This window comes from Aspergillus aculeatus, assembly GCF_001890905.1.
Source record: "Aspergillus aculeatus ATCC 16872 unplaced genomic scaffold ASPACscaffold_9, whole genome shotgun sequence".
Taxonomy (NCBI): Eukaryota; Fungi; Ascomycota; class Eurotiomycetes; order Eurotiales; family Aspergillaceae; genus Aspergillus; species Aspergillus aculeatus.
The window spans coordinates 901,690-919,182 of record NW_017962984.1 but is presented as its reverse complement, the minus strand read 5'-3'; the positions used below and the strand labels follow the sequence as shown (position 1 = coordinate 919,182).

The 17,493-nt window shown below is 43.6% G+C and overlaps 7 protein-coding genes across 7 annotated transcripts; 1 reads left to right on the top strand and 6 right to left on the bottom strand.

Moving 5' to 3' along the window:
• Positions 1-795: 795 nt before the first annotated feature.
• ASPACDRAFT_120657 (Zn(II)2Cys6 transcription factor) lies at positions 796-2,294 on the bottom strand. Its single transcript, XM_020196363.1, has 2 exons — positions 1,689-2,294; positions 796-1,641 (listed from the first exon to the last, which is right to left on the bottom strand). The coding sequence occupies exons 1-2, from the start codon at positions 2,222-2,224 to the stop codon at positions 1,008-1,010; spliced, it is 1,170 nt and encodes a 389-aa protein (XP_020055677.1). The 5' UTR covers positions 2,225-2,294; the 3' UTR covers positions 796-1,007.
• A 3,745-nt stretch (positions 2,295-6,039) lies between these two features.
• Positions 6,040-6,766, bottom strand: ASPACDRAFT_79244 (uncharacterized protein). Its single transcript, XM_020205353.1, has 3 exons — positions 6,706-6,766; positions 6,478-6,652; positions 6,040-6,354 (listed from the first exon to the last, which is right to left on the bottom strand). Exons 2-3 carry the CDS (start codon positions 6,481-6,483, stop codon positions 6,178-6,180), a joined length of 183 nt encoding a protein of 60 aa, XP_020055676.1. The 5' UTR covers positions 6,484-6,652; positions 6,706-6,766; the 3' UTR covers positions 6,040-6,177.
• Positions 6,767-7,417: 651 nt separating this feature from the next.
• ASPACDRAFT_61118 (uncharacterized protein) lies at positions 7,418-7,972 on the bottom strand (the record flags this gene model as incomplete). The annotated part of the gene is made up of 4 exons (XM_020203629.1): positions 7,418-7,513; positions 7,565-7,583; positions 7,614-7,734; positions 7,855-7,972. 4 exons carry the CDS (start codon positions 7,970-7,972, stop codon positions 7,418-7,420), a joined length of 354 nt encoding a protein of 117 aa, XP_020055675.1.
• ASPACDRAFT_120651 (uncharacterized protein) lies at positions 7,940-8,722 on the bottom strand (the record flags this gene model as incomplete). Its single annotated transcript, XM_020196362.1, has 2 exons — positions 8,249-8,722; positions 7,940-8,152 (listed from the first exon to the last, which is right to left on the bottom strand). Coding segments are annotated over exons 1-2 (185 nt in total), but the record flags the coding sequence as incomplete, so codon positions are not given.
• A 2,252-nt stretch (positions 8,723-10,974) lies between these two features.
• Positions 10,975-11,286, top strand: ASPACDRAFT_43996 (uncharacterized protein; the record flags this gene model as incomplete). The annotated part of the gene is made up of 2 exons (XM_020201358.1): positions 10,975-11,074; positions 11,153-11,286. 2 exons carry the CDS (start codon positions 10,975-10,977, stop codon positions 11,284-11,286), a joined length of 234 nt encoding a protein of 77 aa, XP_020055673.1.
• A 102-nt stretch (positions 11,287-11,388) lies between these two features.
• Positions 11,389-12,621, bottom strand: ASPACDRAFT_61117 (uncharacterized protein; the record flags this gene model as incomplete). The annotated part of the gene is made up of 1 exon (XM_020203628.1): positions 11,389-12,621. The coding sequence occupies one exon, from the start codon at positions 12,619-12,621 to the stop codon at positions 11,389-11,391; it is 1,233 nt and encodes a 410-aa protein (XP_020055672.1).
• A 1,811-nt stretch (positions 12,622-14,432) lies between these two features.
• Positions 14,433-16,216, bottom strand: ASPACDRAFT_1881320 (uncharacterized protein; the record flags this gene model as incomplete). Its single annotated transcript, XM_020198236.1, has 8 exons — positions 15,915-16,216; positions 15,607-15,856; positions 15,505-15,548; positions 15,354-15,453; positions 14,946-15,299; positions 14,776-14,893; positions 14,510-14,690; positions 14,433-14,460 (listed from the first exon to the last, which is right to left on the bottom strand). The coding sequence occupies exons 1-8, from the start codon at positions 15,968-15,970 to the stop codon at positions 14,433-14,435; spliced, it is 1,131 nt and encodes a 376-aa protein (XP_020055671.1). The 5' UTR covers positions 15,971-16,216.
• Positions 16,217-17,493: the final 1,277 nt, after the last annotated feature.

The following is a 17,493-nucleotide window of genomic DNA, read 5'->3' as shown; positions in this document are numbered from 1 at the left end:
ACCTCGTTACCACCTTAGCAGTAGCCACCAAGCCCATAGCGAATCCAGTTTCATCAAAGTTGTAGATATCTTCATCTGTAATTCCGTTCTCTGATATAGCATTTTAAACACGGTCGAACCACTCTTTAATAAGCTTCGGATCTTCGCAGAGGGCCCTTTTATAATCATATCGGCGAGAGAAACATGTCTTTAAAGAGTCATAGCGTTTAATAAAGTTGTATACCCATTTTTGCCCTACTAAAGCCTCATCCGATGCCTCCGGCGAGACTCCTCGTTTCCGGATTAATATAGACGCCATTTCACGAACATGGGAAGGCCTGGGGGGAAGCCCTTACTTATCTAAGGAGAGAATCTACTGTTCCAACGTCTCCTCCTCTGCAAGAGTCAATTTACACGAAACGACACGTATATCGCTTCGTGATTTGACTCCTTTAACGCGGTTCCAGAGGGTGGTTTGCGGAACGTTGAAAACGCGCGCTGCTTCTCGCAATGACGGAATTTAATCATTCTTTAAAGCCTCAATGGCTAAGAGGATCCTGCCTTCTTATTCCTTACATTCTTTTGACGATATAGCCATTCTGGTGGTTGATTTCGTTGATCAAAAGCCTCATGTTTTGGTGGAATGCGGAAGTCACGAGTTGGGCGTTCCACTCGCTTGCGCGTTCCGCTCGCTTACCGATTACGTTAGTTCGTAGTCTTACAAAGCCGTATTATGGTCTCTAGTTTATTCAATGTCAGTACTGTAACTTGACTAATAATAGCATTTCATTTACTAGTATCAACTAGTCTAAATATGGCTTAGCTTGGCTTCACTGGCAAGAGGAGTCTGTCCAGTCATCGCCGCTGTTCCGTCCAGTCGACTGTCATATCTCCGTATGCGTTGGATATTTGACACTGTTGTCTTTGAAGGAGACTGCGCCCGCATATGGTAACGAGGATGAGGCACTCGGTAAAAGGAGATCGGACTATGAGAGTCGAGTCCGTCATAGCTTCGGATAGGAACGGTCCTAATTCCCGGTATCCGTTCTGGAACTTGGAATCCGCGGCTGGAAGACGGGTGCAGATCTACAAAACTGAATACAAAAAAACTGTATATAATAATGGGCTGGGGTCATTCTTACCACATGCTCATTCAGAGTGATTGGCCAGTCGTCGCGCATACTGATGATATGGTCCAGAACGTACGCCATCCAAAACACCCGACGTCTCTCCTCGACCTCAATAAAGTCACCACGCTGAGCATGAGCCGAGCCTCTTTCGCCATCCAGGCTGTCAATCTCATGATAGTGCATGGCTTGCACGAAGTGGAACGCACTTCCGGCGCTCATCCATGCCCGTCGATGATATGTGCGCATTGACTCAAAGGTGACGAGAAGAATCCAGGCTTGGCCAATTTCGGTGTCAATATTGCTGTCCTCATTTTTTCCAGCAGTGATTTGGTCGAGCATGCGCTTTGTCTCCTGATACAGCGGTTCTATCATGTCTCGGAACTGGGTGGAGAGCAATGCGGCTAGTGTCCACATTGCATACTGTAAGCATCTACGCGGTTCCGTTTTGGTACTGGATTTGGACCAGGAGACATATCGTCGCTGATGAAGGATTGGGATAGAATGATGGACACGGTCCAGGTAAAGTTGGTCTCTAGTCGGGATTAGCATTGTGTTTTGATTCCTGATTGAGGTGCTTACAATTCGTCCTGCACAAGACTGGTAATGCGCTGTAACGGCGTGCCATGGCCGGATATAGTTGGGCTGACGAAGGACCCTTGAGAGAAAGAAGGTACACTAGGTGTCAAGCCGGGCTGTAGAAGCCGCTCGTACTTTGAATTGGAGGTCACCGTACCCGCAGAAATCCACGGCACAGATGTGCCAACCTCACCCGCATGGCCAGCTCTTACCGAGGGTAATAGTGATGGGTCGCCATTATACTCGCCAAAGGTGTGGGGATCCTGTTGCGTATCCTCTGCCGGCACTCGGTTCTCCAGCAAGGCCTCGAGATGCACGAGTCGGTTCTTCAGATTACGCAAGTGACCTTTCTTAGGTCCTCGCGCACTCCGCTGGGTCAACACGCAAGCGACTCCCGTGCCCAGGCAGAGTCCACATTGAGGTTTCTGTCCGTCGCAGCGCAGTTTCCGGCGTCGGCACTCGTCACAGGCGGTACCCCTACGATGACGGCAAGTCGTAGCTGAAGGTTGGCTCATTTCTGTGTGGATGTTAACTTCCATCCTGTATTCCGGATATGTGCGGATTTTTAAATTATCCTTGTATAGGCCGAGGACAAGGCACGGAAGATACTTCGATCGTCAATTGTCTAGGCACTGCCACGTTGACTAGCGCCTGAATAGTGCTGACGAGTAGCTGCAACGCATCCAAAACTGGTTAGATACTTTCAAAGCAGTGGCAGTCAAAACAAGACGCTTAATTAGATACTCCGAGGCTGCAATACATGTTCCGAATAGAACCCAGCATGACGGGCAAAAGATCTGGGCCTGTTTCCTTGTAGTAACCTCGGTCTGCATGCCGCGGCAAGTTGATTAACACATCAAATCCATTTTAAAAACGCAAAATGCAAACCACTTCCTCGCCGGCAAGCGCATCATTGTGGTCGGCGCCAGTTTCGCCGGACTAACATTCATCAACGTTGTCAACCAGCAATGGAACTCGTGCCTAGAGCGACCCGAAAAGCGGTCATAGAACAAAGTGACCGCGCATTGTCAATCCTGAAGGATCCATAGGTACTCTGAACTGGGCCAGCCTGGAAGAAATTTAAATAGTGAATTTATGATAAATACTACGGGCTGGAACACATGCTGGTCAATCTCTCTAGCGAGTATGGCGAGAACTAATACCGATCGGATCTGTTTTGCTGCTTGAGATTTGGAATATAGCAAAGAAATCCGGTGAGTATAAGTGAGATAAGACTCCCTCAGTTAGACCATACAGAAATATTCTAAAGAATAGTTAGTTTGTATCTAGAAGTGCTATAATATATATATTTAAAAACTCTCCGGCGGCAAGTCAACGGCAAATACAGAATTCAAATTTATTTTAATAAATTCTTAAAGACCTGTAAAACTGTTTATTTTCTATAAAAATTAACAGATAAAAAAGCCTATACGGAGGAATATATAAAATATTTTCTTCTTTATTAAAATGACTAACAGTAAATTTCTTAATCCGGTATAGTTTATTTTAAATATTATTAAAAGTAGATTTTAGGTTCTGATTCGCTTTCTTAATATCCGAATTAAGTTTTTCTAGCCTTATTAAACAATCGTTCAGATTAATCTTATCTATTTTAAAATTAATAATAATCGTATCTTTGGCTTCGATTATGGCCTTACTATATATTATATTTCTACTTTGTTTACGCCAGGTATTCCGTCTGTTTTTTAATTTCAGCTGTCAGCTTTTTTAATTAAATATTTTAATTAAGAAGGTTTTAGATCTGCTTTTCAACCAGGCTTTCTTTCTTTTAAATAATCTTTTCAAATTTCTGGATTTGGATTATTATCTCTCAGTGCTGGCTTTTCTTCTTTTTATTAATTTTAAACATCTCGTCGATAACCGCCTTCTTATTTTTAATCTTATTATTTATCTTATCCAATCGACCTTAAGGTTTTCTGTTAACTTTATAAATATTTATAATTATTTCATATCTGATTAATGAAGATAATACTTTAAGTTAATTGAAGAAGCTTAAATAGTCTAAACTGCAGGAACTAGACTTAAAAATACCGCGACTGCCATACTTAGGTTTTTATATATTATAACTGATATTAAAACTCAGAAAATATGTAAAAATATATAAGATACACAACAGATATTGCTTTGCTGTTTAGCTTAAGCAAACTACCCAGAAATAAAAATAAGCAAGGTCAATCCCGTTTATTTATCATAAAAAGCAGATTAAGACTACTTGCCAAAAAGCCATTATATCTCCCAATCTTATTTACTCTCTATTAAATCTGCTTATCTTGATTCAAGGCGAAAGTAAACAAAAGAGTTGTGGCATACTATATATGGCTACTATACTACTAGTATTGAGATTGTCTGGTCGCTCTTGTTTTAGGTTCTTTAGATATCTTCCGGATTATAATATCAAACATCAAACAACAGTAATATGATTGAAGCTGCCTTAGGCTGGGTTTTTGACCAGCTTTTTAAAAGTAAAGCTATATAATGTGTTGCTCAGACAGATGGATACCCCGCAGTTTCTTATCAGTCAATGAGGAATCTCTTTTAACGGGTCGGAATGGCCGGATGCATTTTAATTGATGGAAAGCAGCTCGCCTATAAATATATTAGAATAAGCAAATATTATCGAGCCTATTAGAATATATCTCAAGTAATTATGGCTTTCGAATAAGATGTATAATTAATAAAAAACGGAATAGAATATCTAATATAATTCCCGCTGGCATTAACTCGCAAAAAAGTATATATTCTTAATTTAAACTAATAAAAGTATAAAAACAATCTTATCTCTGACTAAGAAACGTCCGATGTTAAGATATATTAAACCTTTTAAACGTATAATATTAATTTTTATACAGAAGCTGGCCAGCATTTCTCAACGCGATATACAAAATTAGATCTTAATTATAGATAGATACTATAGAATATCAAACGTACAAAAACAAACTGTTAATAATAAATAGAAAGAAAAAATATTTTAATAAATATAGTATAAACACAGTAAGCTTAGATAAGCAGTATATTACCAGTCCGAATAGACTGTAATATCCGCTTGGCTGCAGTAGCTTACTAATATTTTTAAAGATTATAATTATTATCTGTCTATCTAGCCGAATATTATATAAACTTATACTTTTTACTATATACTCCGCCATAGCGGAGTCTGTACTAGACTTAGCAAATTTATTATATAAAAGCTTAAAGCAGGAAAATCTTTCAGAAAATCATAAAAAAAGCCCTGTAGCCGCAATTTGTCCATACTATAAGTAATATACTAAACCAGCTAGTCTAATAAAATATTATTATAAAAAAGTCTAAAAAAAGAAAGTTATAAAATATTAATTACTGCAAATTACTTATCGAGTCTATCAGACTTGTCCAGATCCGCAAAACAGGCGGTCGTCTTTTTGTAGGCTAATTTTTGAAGTTCAGAAATAATATAAATATGGAAGAATATATATATATAGATGAGAAGAAGATGATTCTCCAATATAAAGTCCGTTTCTGGAGTTCCTGTTCCAGGCTTATCCTCGATGTCTGTATCGATCTTTTTCGGGATAAACGAGGTCAGTAGGCTCCAGAAGGGTGATTGGAGTAGGATAATCTCCTTAATATGCCTACTCAATAAACCGAGCTACTGTTTTTTCTTTTACATCTTCAAATTTGTATAGGGAGTCCTGTTCTTCTTTTAAGCGTACTATCCAAAGCTGTAATTAAAAGTCTGGATTTTAATTATAACAGTTTTCGATGAATTTTAAACGATCGTCCCGTCTGACGAACTCGAAGAAATACAAAACCTAAATTTAAAAAGTTAACGAATGTAAGCATCATCTATATTTATAATAAAGAAAGACATATTTAATATATGCTATTTTATAAATCCCTAGCATCTTTTCGTCAGCTAATTAAAGTAAGGGTGAGATTCTGTATGCGATAAATAAAGAATAGTTTTCTAAATAATCAGACTGTAAAACTTCTGTTAAAGATAGCGATCTTAATTTTTTATACTTATTATTCTTTTTGCGCCCTATTATATTACTATCTAATAAGAATAAGAGCATCCTATCGGTTATAAAGTATCTGAATTCCGCTGACCAATATATATTTTGTTTTTCTTAATTAAAAATTATAATTCCCGGTTAAAAATTATAGTAATCTAATTATATTATATTTAATTGTATTATTTCAAGACATCTGAAAACAAATTATTATAGAATATATACTTCAGTTCTGACCAACTAAAAACAAGAGCCTAGTTTATGTTGATGTAAAGCCAGCTTGGCCTGGGATGGACCTTGGGCATAAAACTGCGAGATCGATGATCGATGATTAGTGGGTACTTCATCAATCCTATTCCACAGACATTTTAAATCGAAAGTCCCTGAAGATCTTTTTAATTTACAATCTAATCTCTTGGCCCTCTCATCAAAAAGGCCTCATCAAAAGGCGATGCATAGACAGAGGAACGTTTCAGGTCACCTCAACTAGCAGTACTGTTTTCCTCCGCCCCCTCGGGGGATTCGTCCATTTTCAACATCGGGGTCGTCACAAGCGGCAAGAGAAATATGGTAAACAGAGAGGCAGTCTCCGTGGGCAGAGCCACCCCTTGAGCCTGGGCAGTAGTACGTACTATCCCCAGCAGCTTCCTCCCTCCGTCCTACCATCGTGTTAATAACTTGGCAGCGACGAAAAGGGTGATAAACACCTCTTAATTATCAGACTCATCTAACCCATTTAATAAAGCTAGAAGGGCCCCCAATAAAAAAAAGCTATTACTAACCGGCATGCGCTCATCGCCCCAGCACGAGCGATAAATACAGATCAGATGGGCGATGTTTCACACTGCCGACAGCCGTACGGCACGGGCGTAGAGCCCAACTTAATCAATCGGCGAGGGCAGTATGGCGGATAGAACCACGCCATACAGCATCAGAACAGTCAAGTGATAAAACATACTACATCACTCTATAAGTCACCAATCGAACCAAATCGTACACCAGATACTCACTGCAGACACAGAATATGAGGCGCTTCGAATCGCATGCTCTTTAAACATACGGGCCAGTGGTCTGCGCCATGTTGGAGATGTTTGTATAATACAGTAACCCGCGCGGTAAGATCGGCGTGTGGCGGCAGCTCGAATAATCGAGTCATTTTATAAACAATCAAAATCAAATTCGAAAGCACGATGAATAAATAATCCATATAACTAAAAATACCAGCTACTGGGCGTGGATAGGGCTGCCATATATCATCTGCGCTATTCTTATAGCGTATCTGTAGGAGACGGTGGCGGTCGGGTAAGAAGATCGCCGGGCGGCTCCAGTCGGTCAGAGCATGGATCCTGGCCGACGCGTCAGTAGAGCTCCTTCATAAGGACCGGGCGCATGGGGGGCGATGGAGGAGAAAGTCGAAGTTCGGGCGGAGGGGCCGTACGTGGCGACGTTAAATAGCCCCCAGACGGTTCGATTCAGCCCATAAACCATCCATAAGGTTTCTAAATCGGAATTAGTAGTAAGACTGGAATTCTTCTGCAACAGTTTTTGTAATACGTATGCAAGCTGGTTCTAATAGATCCAGCCCTGACGGTCGCGACCGATCCGAGCAGTACTACATAGAAGGTCAACCCGGGACTTTGTTAGAGGCGTTGTAAAAATGACCTACCACAATCATAGGATTCCCAAACCCTGCACAGTCGGCAATATAATACACCCGGCTTTCTAATCGAATAACCGCTTTGCTTCCTCATAGAAATAGAGGCCTTTGGAGGCAGTATCGCCGGGGATGGTAAACACATCCCGGTGGTCCGAGTAGACCTAAGCGCATTAGCTGAATATTAAATTACTATAAGACACGTGCCAACCTACATATACGTCGGCCAGAATACTGTTGACCAGAAACGGAAAATAGAATTACCCTATCCGCTTGCCAGTCTGCATCTCCCGCAAAAACAAATCCCGGTCGATCCAGTTGTAGAAGGGATGCGACCAGATAAACCAGAGCGAGATGAGATATGACATAAAATAGAAATCAGATACTACAGCGGTCTAAAAGTATACTGGTACGAGGTAGCGTAGCGAGTCGGCGGCACATTTAGCTTCAAATATACAGCGCATAGGCCTCAAACAATCGGGGGATTATAAATGTCGGGCTTTACAATTCAGTTGAGCCAGGCCGGGCGTCAGCTCCAGTTCCGACAGCGGGAAACGTAGATAAATATACTGGCGGATTTCGTTAAGGGTGGGATCGGTGCGGATGAGGTCGATGAGGGGCATGATATAATTATTACCACTTTCACAAATAACACTCACAAAATAGACCAGCAATACCTCCTTATCTGCTAATTCATCGATCTTGCATTTGAGAGCGCCCCGACAGCGTTTATCAGCATTCTTATTAAGAGTACATTTAATATTGCTTTTAACGCAGCTGGTATAGGATACAGATCCGGTACACTACAGTCCACCTTCGGTTTAGTGTGTGTATAAAGGAAAAAGAGAGAAGAAAAGATGATAGGAGGGAGAAATAATAGAAGAGGTTGAGCCGCGCACCTTTAGTTTCTGTATTTTGCAGGCGGCACAAGCAGTACCAATATTCTTTCTGCGTTTGTGATTGTAGAGAGCAGTATTGGCACCAAAAGGGGCCGAAGCCAAAGGGCGCAACTTATTTTCGGACATGATGAGGATCTATGATTAAATCGGACGGGGAGAAGCGGAAGGTGGGGTAAGGAGGAGGGAAGAGGAAGAAGGGACAAAGGCGAGAAAATATGGAGCGAAGGAAAGGGAAAGAAGGAAAAAAAGGTTAAGGAGGAAGAGGAAAGGTCAAGGGAAACAGGGCGCAGGAATTGCGACGTAGAGAAGAGGAAGAGGGCAGGATGGTAGAAGAAAGAGGAGGGATAGGAGGGGAGGAGACCGCAAGAGGGAAAAGATGGATATGCAAGATGAGAGGAGAGAAAGCAGGTCGAAAGCAGGTCGGTCGATTTAGCGCGAGGGAGGGAGGGGAGAGAGGAATGACGGCGGACGATTGGGTGGTGGGAACATCCCTTCCACTCGATTGGGATCAAAGTGGATAAAATGGATGGCCCCGAATCGAACGAGAAGGTGGAGAGTGGACGGAAGTGGATCGACCCGCTTGATGCTCATGCTCATGCTCATGCTCATACTCTACTTCCAGGTTCTGTATGAATGGGACATGCTGAAGATTGGAGAAGAAGTACGTAGTATTCCGTACAGACACTATACACTAGACACTAGACAATAGCAAAAGACCATAATAATAATAGATAGACCGACACGGATATTGCAGGTGCAGAACTATTGACTTCAGTGGCCTGTAGGTAGTACGTATTAACTTAAATCGCAAGACTCATTTACTCAGCGGCGGTAGTTAACTAATTTCTGTATAGTTGACTGCAGTTAGCTTGACATACTTTAGATTGTACAGTACATACTATGGAGGAAATGTGATCTGGTTGATAAAAGTGAGCCTTAAATACAGAGTCCGATACGCATATTTGAATAACGATAGTGAACAAGAAACAAAAGCCCGCTAAAACTGAGTCAATACACAACGCTTTCTTCACGTTTGGTCTTTAATGTGTACTTCCCAAGCAATCATTTTGCAGATGAAACCCCAAAAACTCATCTGCTGTACTATCCTCATTGACCGACCAGCAAGCTACGAATTCAACTGGGCTCTCTCCCCTTTGGGTTGTAAAGAACTCATAGAGATTTTGATCTTCCGTTCTTCCGTTCGAAATTCGCTTCCGTGATACGAGATATGAGAAGTTCCCGGCTTCTTGGTTGATGTCCAGCGACTGAAAAGTCTGGAACGATAATGTCAGGGAGTCAGCAACAGGTTCAACATCCATTAAATCTGCAGCCGATGTCTCCAAGCCATCCAGACTCGGTCCGCTTCTGAGGGTCTCGATCTGCGGAAATAATGGGTTGGCGGTTGGGGGTGATGGACTGATAGTAATCCAACCAGGATATTCTGGAGGCCATCTTCGAGAGGCGTCAGGTTGGCTCCGAGAAAGGCACCAAAGACACAGCGGCGGACAAACCAAGAAGTCACATGATTCTCCTTGGGAAACTCATCAATAAAGAGTGGCAAGAATAAAGTCGATTTGTCATGTTCCTGGGCTTGCAGTTTTGGCAGACCACAGCGAGCTTGGGCTTATACGGGTTTGCTTAAAGTAGGTTGTGTTGCAGTCTCGCAAGCAGGTCTAGCGGTCGCAAAACATTCCAAATGCAGACTTTGCGTTGGCGTACCCCCGGGCAATTGATTGCGACTAGTCTATGTACCATACTCAGCCTCATCCCGTCTATCCAGAGACCTGGGATATCCAGTAGCTCGTCGAAGGCTTTTTGAAGCCAGCTGTTACTGATAATTTGCTCCCGGCGTTGGCGATTAGATAATGATAAATGGGCCTTCACCTTGTCCCAATAGAATGGTCATCGTCAAATTGACGGGTTTTGCGATAGATATACCCATCTGTATGTTCTCGGTTAAGATCGTACTCTTCAACTAGGTGATCCCTTAGAGCATCATCAACATCTATTACCGAGCATTCATTAGCATTCAATTTCTGCTTTTCTTACGATAGCAGTATCTTACCATCCAGATAGATATCTGCGACCCACCACTTGCCATAATTACTCGCGAGATATATCCTGGAAGGCTCGACACCGTTTGCTAATTCTGATACATTTATGGGCGAGCTGCCTTCCACCAATTAAGATGCGTCGGGCCATTCCGACCCGTCGTCGGAAGAAATTCTCCATCGACTGACAAGAAACTGCGGGGTACCCGCCTGTCTGAGCGACACGTTGCATAGCCTCACTTTCAAAAGCCAGCCCAAAGCAGCTTCAATTATATCACTGTCCTTTGACATCTGATATTGTTGACCGGGAAGATACCCAGAGGACTTAAAAGCGAGAGCGACCATACAATCTCGATACCGGTGGTGTGGTAGCCACATGGAGTATGCCACAACTCCCTTGTTCACTTTCGCCTTGAATCAAGGCAAGCAAACTCAATGGAGAGTGAAATGAGATTGAGAGATATGATGGCTTTTGGCAAGTAGTCTTGAACTGCTCTTTATGATAAATAAACTGGATTGACCTTGCTTGTTTTTTTTGGGTAGTCTGCTCAAGCTAAACAGAATAGCAACGTCTGTTGCCAGTTCTCTCCGTGCCTATTCCTATCCTATGGAATCACAACTTCCCCAGCGCCAAAAGCTAGCCTGCTATGCTTCTTCCTCATCACAGTAGTGATCATGGCGATCGCTCTAGTACGCGTGATTCTGGGCGTCGATTACGGCCAGAATATGGACATCTCCTGGTTCTACTTCTGGTCGTCAATGGAGATAGGAGCCGGTACGTGGTCTTGGTTCCCTGCTATCATTTGCCATTCATCGACTCTAATCCTCTGTTTAATCCTTATCTTCATGGCAGCGGTAATGGTCGCCTGCGCCGCATCCTCCCGCCAACTCTGTGTCACCTCCCGTAACCGGCACTTGTTTAAACAGACCTCAGAGTCAATCATGCATCCGCTGAGCAGGTCGACTCAGGCCATCGCCGACTTCTAGATCTGCGTGGTGCAAAGTCTGGTGCATCAGGTCTATTGATTGCGTAGCGGATCGTGCCAGACGGTTGATGACCAACAAGATTTATCCGCGGCTGCCAGAGATCTAAGAAGCTCGTCGCGGAAGATGCGGAGCATATGAAAGGCGCTCGATATTGCGTGCGAGTGTGTTGCAGATTATTAGACAAATCTTTCGAACCGGGAGAGGCGCCCTCATGGGAAACTGTTCGTAGGAGCGACAAGAGATCACGCCCCAAACTTTATGGGGGACAATAATATTGACCGACATGAAGGAACGTATTTTGTTTAGACGCAGAGTGTTGACCTGACTTGGCGACATTGCCCGCAGGTATGCACATGACATGTCAAGCGTATGCTTGGCATTCTCGGTGTCCCGACAGATCATCCGAGAATTCGTTTGCTCCTGGTCATATACTAACCAAACTTGCTCTGCATGTGGGATTTTCTGTGCTTGGTGGGGAATGGCCAACTCCATAAAACTTGATTCTGTTAAAGCTGGCGAAATGAGTGCATGCGTCTCGCTTTCATACTTAGTCACCACCACATGGCTAAAGCCAGTCAAATCTCTGACTGAGCTCACCGTGATCTCCAACAAGGCCTCTACAGTCGAAGCACTACCTAGCTGATTTTGTATTTGGTCGACAATTCTAATCGCTTCCATAGCGGTGAGTTCGGCGACACCCTTGCGTGTACTAGGCAGTATACGCAATGGTCGGTAGATACCATCAAACACACTAGTTTTGCGGCAGTTTTTTGGTAAGTGGCCTGAGGTTCCGGCCAAGCCAGCTGGAAGTATCCTAGCGGCAGCATTAAGAGGGTTCATATGATCATTTTGCAATTCAAATTCGCATATCAATGTATTCCTATCGAGAGGATTGGCGTGAAGGGAACACCAAAGCCGCCGTGAAATGCCAAGCCGATCGTCAATAGTAAGTTCAAACATTGCGGGACCAACGATGACGCGGTTATCGACCGGAGGCTGAATGAGGTCAATGTAGTGGGAGAATATCTCAACTTGATCGTCATTTAAAAGGTCAGAGAAGCTCTGAAGCGCAAATAGAGTATCTGGTGAGTGACCTAACACCGTCTCTGAGTTGTCGCTAGCCATCTGCACTACAAAAGCTCCTTCCAAATACTCCTGTAAGATGACCATGGCGCCGAAACTTTGTACTGAACCATAGGATGCGCCGGTCACAGCCCCTGTAAATGACTTGAGACCAGCTTGTGTCTCGGACGAGCCAGGATGTTTCATGACAGGGTTCGAGTAGTCGCCACGGCTGCGTCGAGGAGAAGAAGAGCGACCGCGGCGTGTCTTCATTTGAAATGTATGCACCGATCGTCACATATGTCTGGCCCGGATTCGTGGGAAGAGAAAGGAGAAATTATATGGTCGAGTTAGGAATATGTTGCAAGATATTTCCGATTATATCTTGTGCGAAAACAGTGAAATCTAGCTTCGTAATGACACCTGATCATGTGTGTATCTCTGTGGTTATTGATTTCTAATCAGCTATCGTTGAGCAGACTCCTGCAATTGACATGGGTCTTAGGTGGACTTTTTAACTAAGCCGGCTGACAGCCGAGGACCGGCAAGGGATTTTATTACTGGAGCGACGTAGACATGAGCTAATAATCAACGTAAAAAGTACATGAAACAAGCTATTCCCAGTAAACCAACGACCTGAACCCATTTTCAGATAGATTCCACCTAGAACCAGTCTTATTAGGAAGTAGCAGCCACTCATTGACTGGATGATCCAACATGAAACGCAGCAGAAACTAGATTCAAATCATGCAAAGCAGTGTTGAAATCATTCTGAAGCAAGAAGAGAATTCAGCGCAGAGCCAGGTATTGAATGCCGAAGAGGTCGTAAAGTCGATTATAGACTTCTGCGGTGTTGATCTAGCAGAAAACTGAAGCAGGCACAAGTGGCGAGAGCGAAGAAATCCCTCGAAGCTAGTTACAAAAGCCGTATGCGATAATCTGTATCCGAAAGTCAATTGCACAGTGGCTGACCAAATACCAAGAGTGGTTAAGATATAGCGGGCTCGTCACTTGTGGCAGGTGATATTTGGTCCGCAATATACGGATGGGTTCTTTGTGTCTCGCTTTGGGTTGATACACGCCCCTTAATGGAACCCATTGTCTATCAATACAGGAAAAGCCAGAACTGTCTTTGTAGAAGCTTTACTCTCCCTCTAGGGAAATGTCCCTGACATTGGTAACTGGAAAGGAAATCTTGCTTATAGGTGTAGACGCCAGCACGCTTACCCCGCGCGCGACCCACCTGAAATTGCCCTACTTCTCGGCGATGACATCCGAGCGAATGCTGTTTCTTTGCTCCACCATACGCCATAATCGTTAATGGTCTTCAGTCAAGTAGCAGTGGCAAATGACCCCTCGGGTAGCGCCTCGGCATGGGAAGTAGCGAGAGGTGGCAGGTAGGCTGTGGTAATTTGAATAAGAGTAAGGGGTTTGAAGCTAGACATGGTAGGGGATTCTGATTGGGCGGGCAAGACAGCCGAAAGCCTGTGTGAGAATGGATGTAATGTGACTAATTGCAAATGAAGGGTGGCTGGGCCATGCCCGGCCATATAAGTTATAATCGTCGGATACATTATCCGTCGATCATGATTAGAATAGACACACGATCTCATCTGTAGACAACCCTGAGGTATTCGACACTGATCAAGGCTAGTGCTATGACGAGAGCATTACTTCTAGAAACCCCGAGGCATTTATTGGCAAGTCCATCTGCTGACTACCCCTTCCGCTCCCGTGTTCCATCAAACAGGCCCATGAACAAACAAGAGGGAATCCGATTCAAACATCATTCATATCCTAAACCACTAGGTGAAAGCCCAATCTCTACTCTCAAGCATTGGTTTACCGAAGACCCCCACCCCAATAACTCGCTGAAAATCAGCAAAACAGATGGATTACTGATCGATTATCTAATTGTCAGTCGAAATTCGCTCAATACGTACGGCCAGGAACTTGATGTCAAATAAGTACTATTTTTTGTAGTTATTATTATTAGCTAGTACCTAACCATTACCTGGCGATTCCAGTGCTTTGCACAAACATGCTCCGCAAAACCTATCGATACCGCAACATAGCTCATTAATTCAATTATGTTTAAGGACTTCTGATATTCTGATGACCATTAGTGCGCGCTATAGTATATGCGAGGCTTACCACAAACATTTCTTTCATCCATGGATTTCCAGGCAGTCTTTCATCAACCAATAACTCAGATTGCCTCTGGCAGATTGGCTCATCTGTAGGGTCATGATATCGCTCAAGGTAAGAATGTGCAAGGGCGTCTGAAGCGGATAGCCTCCCTCGGGGCTCGAACACCAGCATCCTTTTAAGTAAGTCGAGTACTAGTCCCATAAGCTGGGGCTTTTCAGACTCTGGCACCAAGGGAGGCCCTTGGCGTAGAGGGGTGGCAGAGCAGAAAAAGCCTACCAAGTGTAGTATCAGTGCTTTCGAATAAAGCCAGACTACTCATGTCTGGAACTCGTGGCGAGTCATGATACATTGGCTTGAACACATCTGTAGCGATCTCAAAGGTCTTGTCGCAAATCTCCTTGATATTAGCTCGCGTTCGATCTCATAAGAAAAAGATTTATTGTTACTTTTCTGTCACAACATTTCTCGAGCATCCATTCCGGCGGGGAGCCCAATAAGTCTCTGAATATTTCGAGTTGCTGCCTCAAATCTTCACCGGCGAAGAGTGCGTTCCCCTGAAGCATCTCACCTAAAATACACCCCGTACTAAAAATATCGGCTGATGAGTCTGCTCGCTGGTAGGCAAGAATAGCCTCCGGGGCTTGATAGTGGTTATTGAACCGACTACCGATTGGACAGTACCTGGGGCTATTGATCTCGATATTGCTAATTTTGATTTCAGCGTGGTCATCGACAAGGATCACAGAAGGCTTAAGATCACAGTGAGACAGGCCTGTGGAATGAAGATATTTTAATCCTCGCTTGATAGCTGTCAGTAATCAGTTCACCTCTCACTCACTGAAGCCCGTACTCACGAGAATCTGATATACGAAATAGGTGGCAAATGCATTGTCTATACCACCCTTTCTGATTATTTGGGTCAGATGAGTCTTTGAGGACTCGCTCACAAGGTAACTAGATGCTGTCAATGACTTCTCAAAGGCAAGACCTCAGTGATACACAGACATGTTGTCTAAAGGTGAGACGAAAATATGACTGAGCAAGACTAGCTTCGCTCCAACATGGTTATCAGTAGCCGCGTAGAACTGATAATTCACGCTTACTCACATTGCTATGCTGGAGTTGCTTCAACAAAACTATTTCCTCAAGAACCTCTCTTGATTTGCGTCTCGTTTTGAAGGGGGACCTTATTTTCCTCAAGACGACATGCTGCTGCCTAATCTCATCATATGCGGAGCTTTCCCATAGCTCTATCAGTGCACGGAAGATTACGGCATGTTGCCGTGTGATTCTGAATTTGAGAAGGTACCAGAGGAGACCAGATAACAACAGCTCTTTTGCCTTGAGATCAGTGTATCTGCAAGCAATAAGCTTCCTAACGGTGCCGATATAGGCCTTCAGACTTCCAAACTAACCTTGTAGTAGTTTCGAAAATTGTACCTAGTATTTCCGACTGTACAAAGCTCGCCATGTTGAAAGTGTTTCCTATTTTTTCAATGGACCGACGATGAGATGCAACAAAAAATTGTGCTTCCTAACGGATGTTCCTTTTGCTTAACCGATTAAGGAGATTTGGCTAGGGGATAAGGGAAGTGACTAAAGCTTTGGAGAAAAGAGGCTTTAAAAATATACTGCTATAGTTTAAGATAGCAGGGTAATTTAGCATCAGACTCGTAATAGCAAATATGTTGAACAGTTGCCACCCGCGTAATTCCTGCAAAACTGACTCGGTGGTTTTTCTTAGCAGGTAGTTGAACTTTCCTTTTGACTGCAACTCACCTAAATGGTCTTTCGGCCCTAGCATTGCCAGCAGTCTATTGTCAAATCCATGGGCCAACTAGCTTGGCATCAACTGCTAAGCAGGGAGCGAGACGTCTGGGCCGGTCCATGTCCCTTTGAAATGCTACAACACGACTAATCCTTTGCCCGATCAGGATTGCTGTGGACGTCGCGCACCTCAAAACCGGTTTTCGGCTGTTCGAGGTCGTGGGTATCCGCTCGAATTTGAAGTCTTGGATAGTTTGACCGGTAGATAACATGTTAAATCATCTTGTCAGATACCAATGGCATCGAGTACGGTTTTGGCGAGATAAAATTCGAAACCTCACAAGAGAACTATGTACATTAGTGCACACTGCCGGTAGAGTGACTGATTATCGCACAGGTTTTCTAAATAAATGCAGGCAAAAAAATCTTTGAAAACTAGCAACATCACTTTGAAATCAGAAAATTGCATCAAGATATTTCTATCGGTCAGCTGTACAAGCGTTGTGGTGTCAATAAGAGGATAAGATGTACTTATGAAACTACGTTAAGGCCCTTGTATTGAGTACAGTTCGCTCGTTACCCGGCATATTCTGGCTAGATATTTGCCCCAATCCCTCCAATAATAGACATTAGTCCCTACCAGTACGTGGCTGCATTGCGACCGCCATGAACCTGGATGGGATACTTCTGAATCGCAACAAGTGCAACATTCGCCAGACGAATCCAGTGCGCTACAGAGCGCCGGCCGCAACAGCGTAGCATAGCTTCAACTGTGTGAGATGTTGGACTTGTACTATTTTATTCTTTGGGTAGAGCGTATCGCTCATTACAACGGAAGGTGTGCGATCGTTGATCCAACGTATAACACGTCAAGACGCGCTGTAATCAGTAAGCATTACTCCTTACCCCTCCAGGTTCGGGTGCAATTGTGATTTACATCCGGCAGTGCGTCTGTGCACGTTAACCATGCTTCAATTACTAACTCCATCTTCCATGCAAGCTGACAATTTAATACTGAGAAAGGCTTGTCGGTAAAAGTGCACGCTATGAATCCTCGTTGATCATTTGCGACGACTGTCAGAAGCCCATCGCGGCCAAGTACGCTGAGAAACGGCAGAAAAGATCGCCACATAGCCGCATCAGTCGTCCATTTGCGATGCCTTAGTAAGCACATATAACTTATACAGGGCCTTTTAGCTCCCATTGCAATCAACTGCAGGTCACACG

Excerpts from the sequence above, each read along its gene's own strand:
- ASPACDRAFT_120657 (XM_020196363.1), bottom strand. The coding sequence starts at position 2,224 with ATGGAAGTTAACATCCACACAGAAATGAGCCAACCTTCAGCTACGACT. Across the intron at positions 1,642-1,688 it reads AGTCTTGTGCAGGACGAATT|AGACCAACTTTACCTGGACC; the intron begins GTAAGCACCTCA and ends AATCCCGACTAG.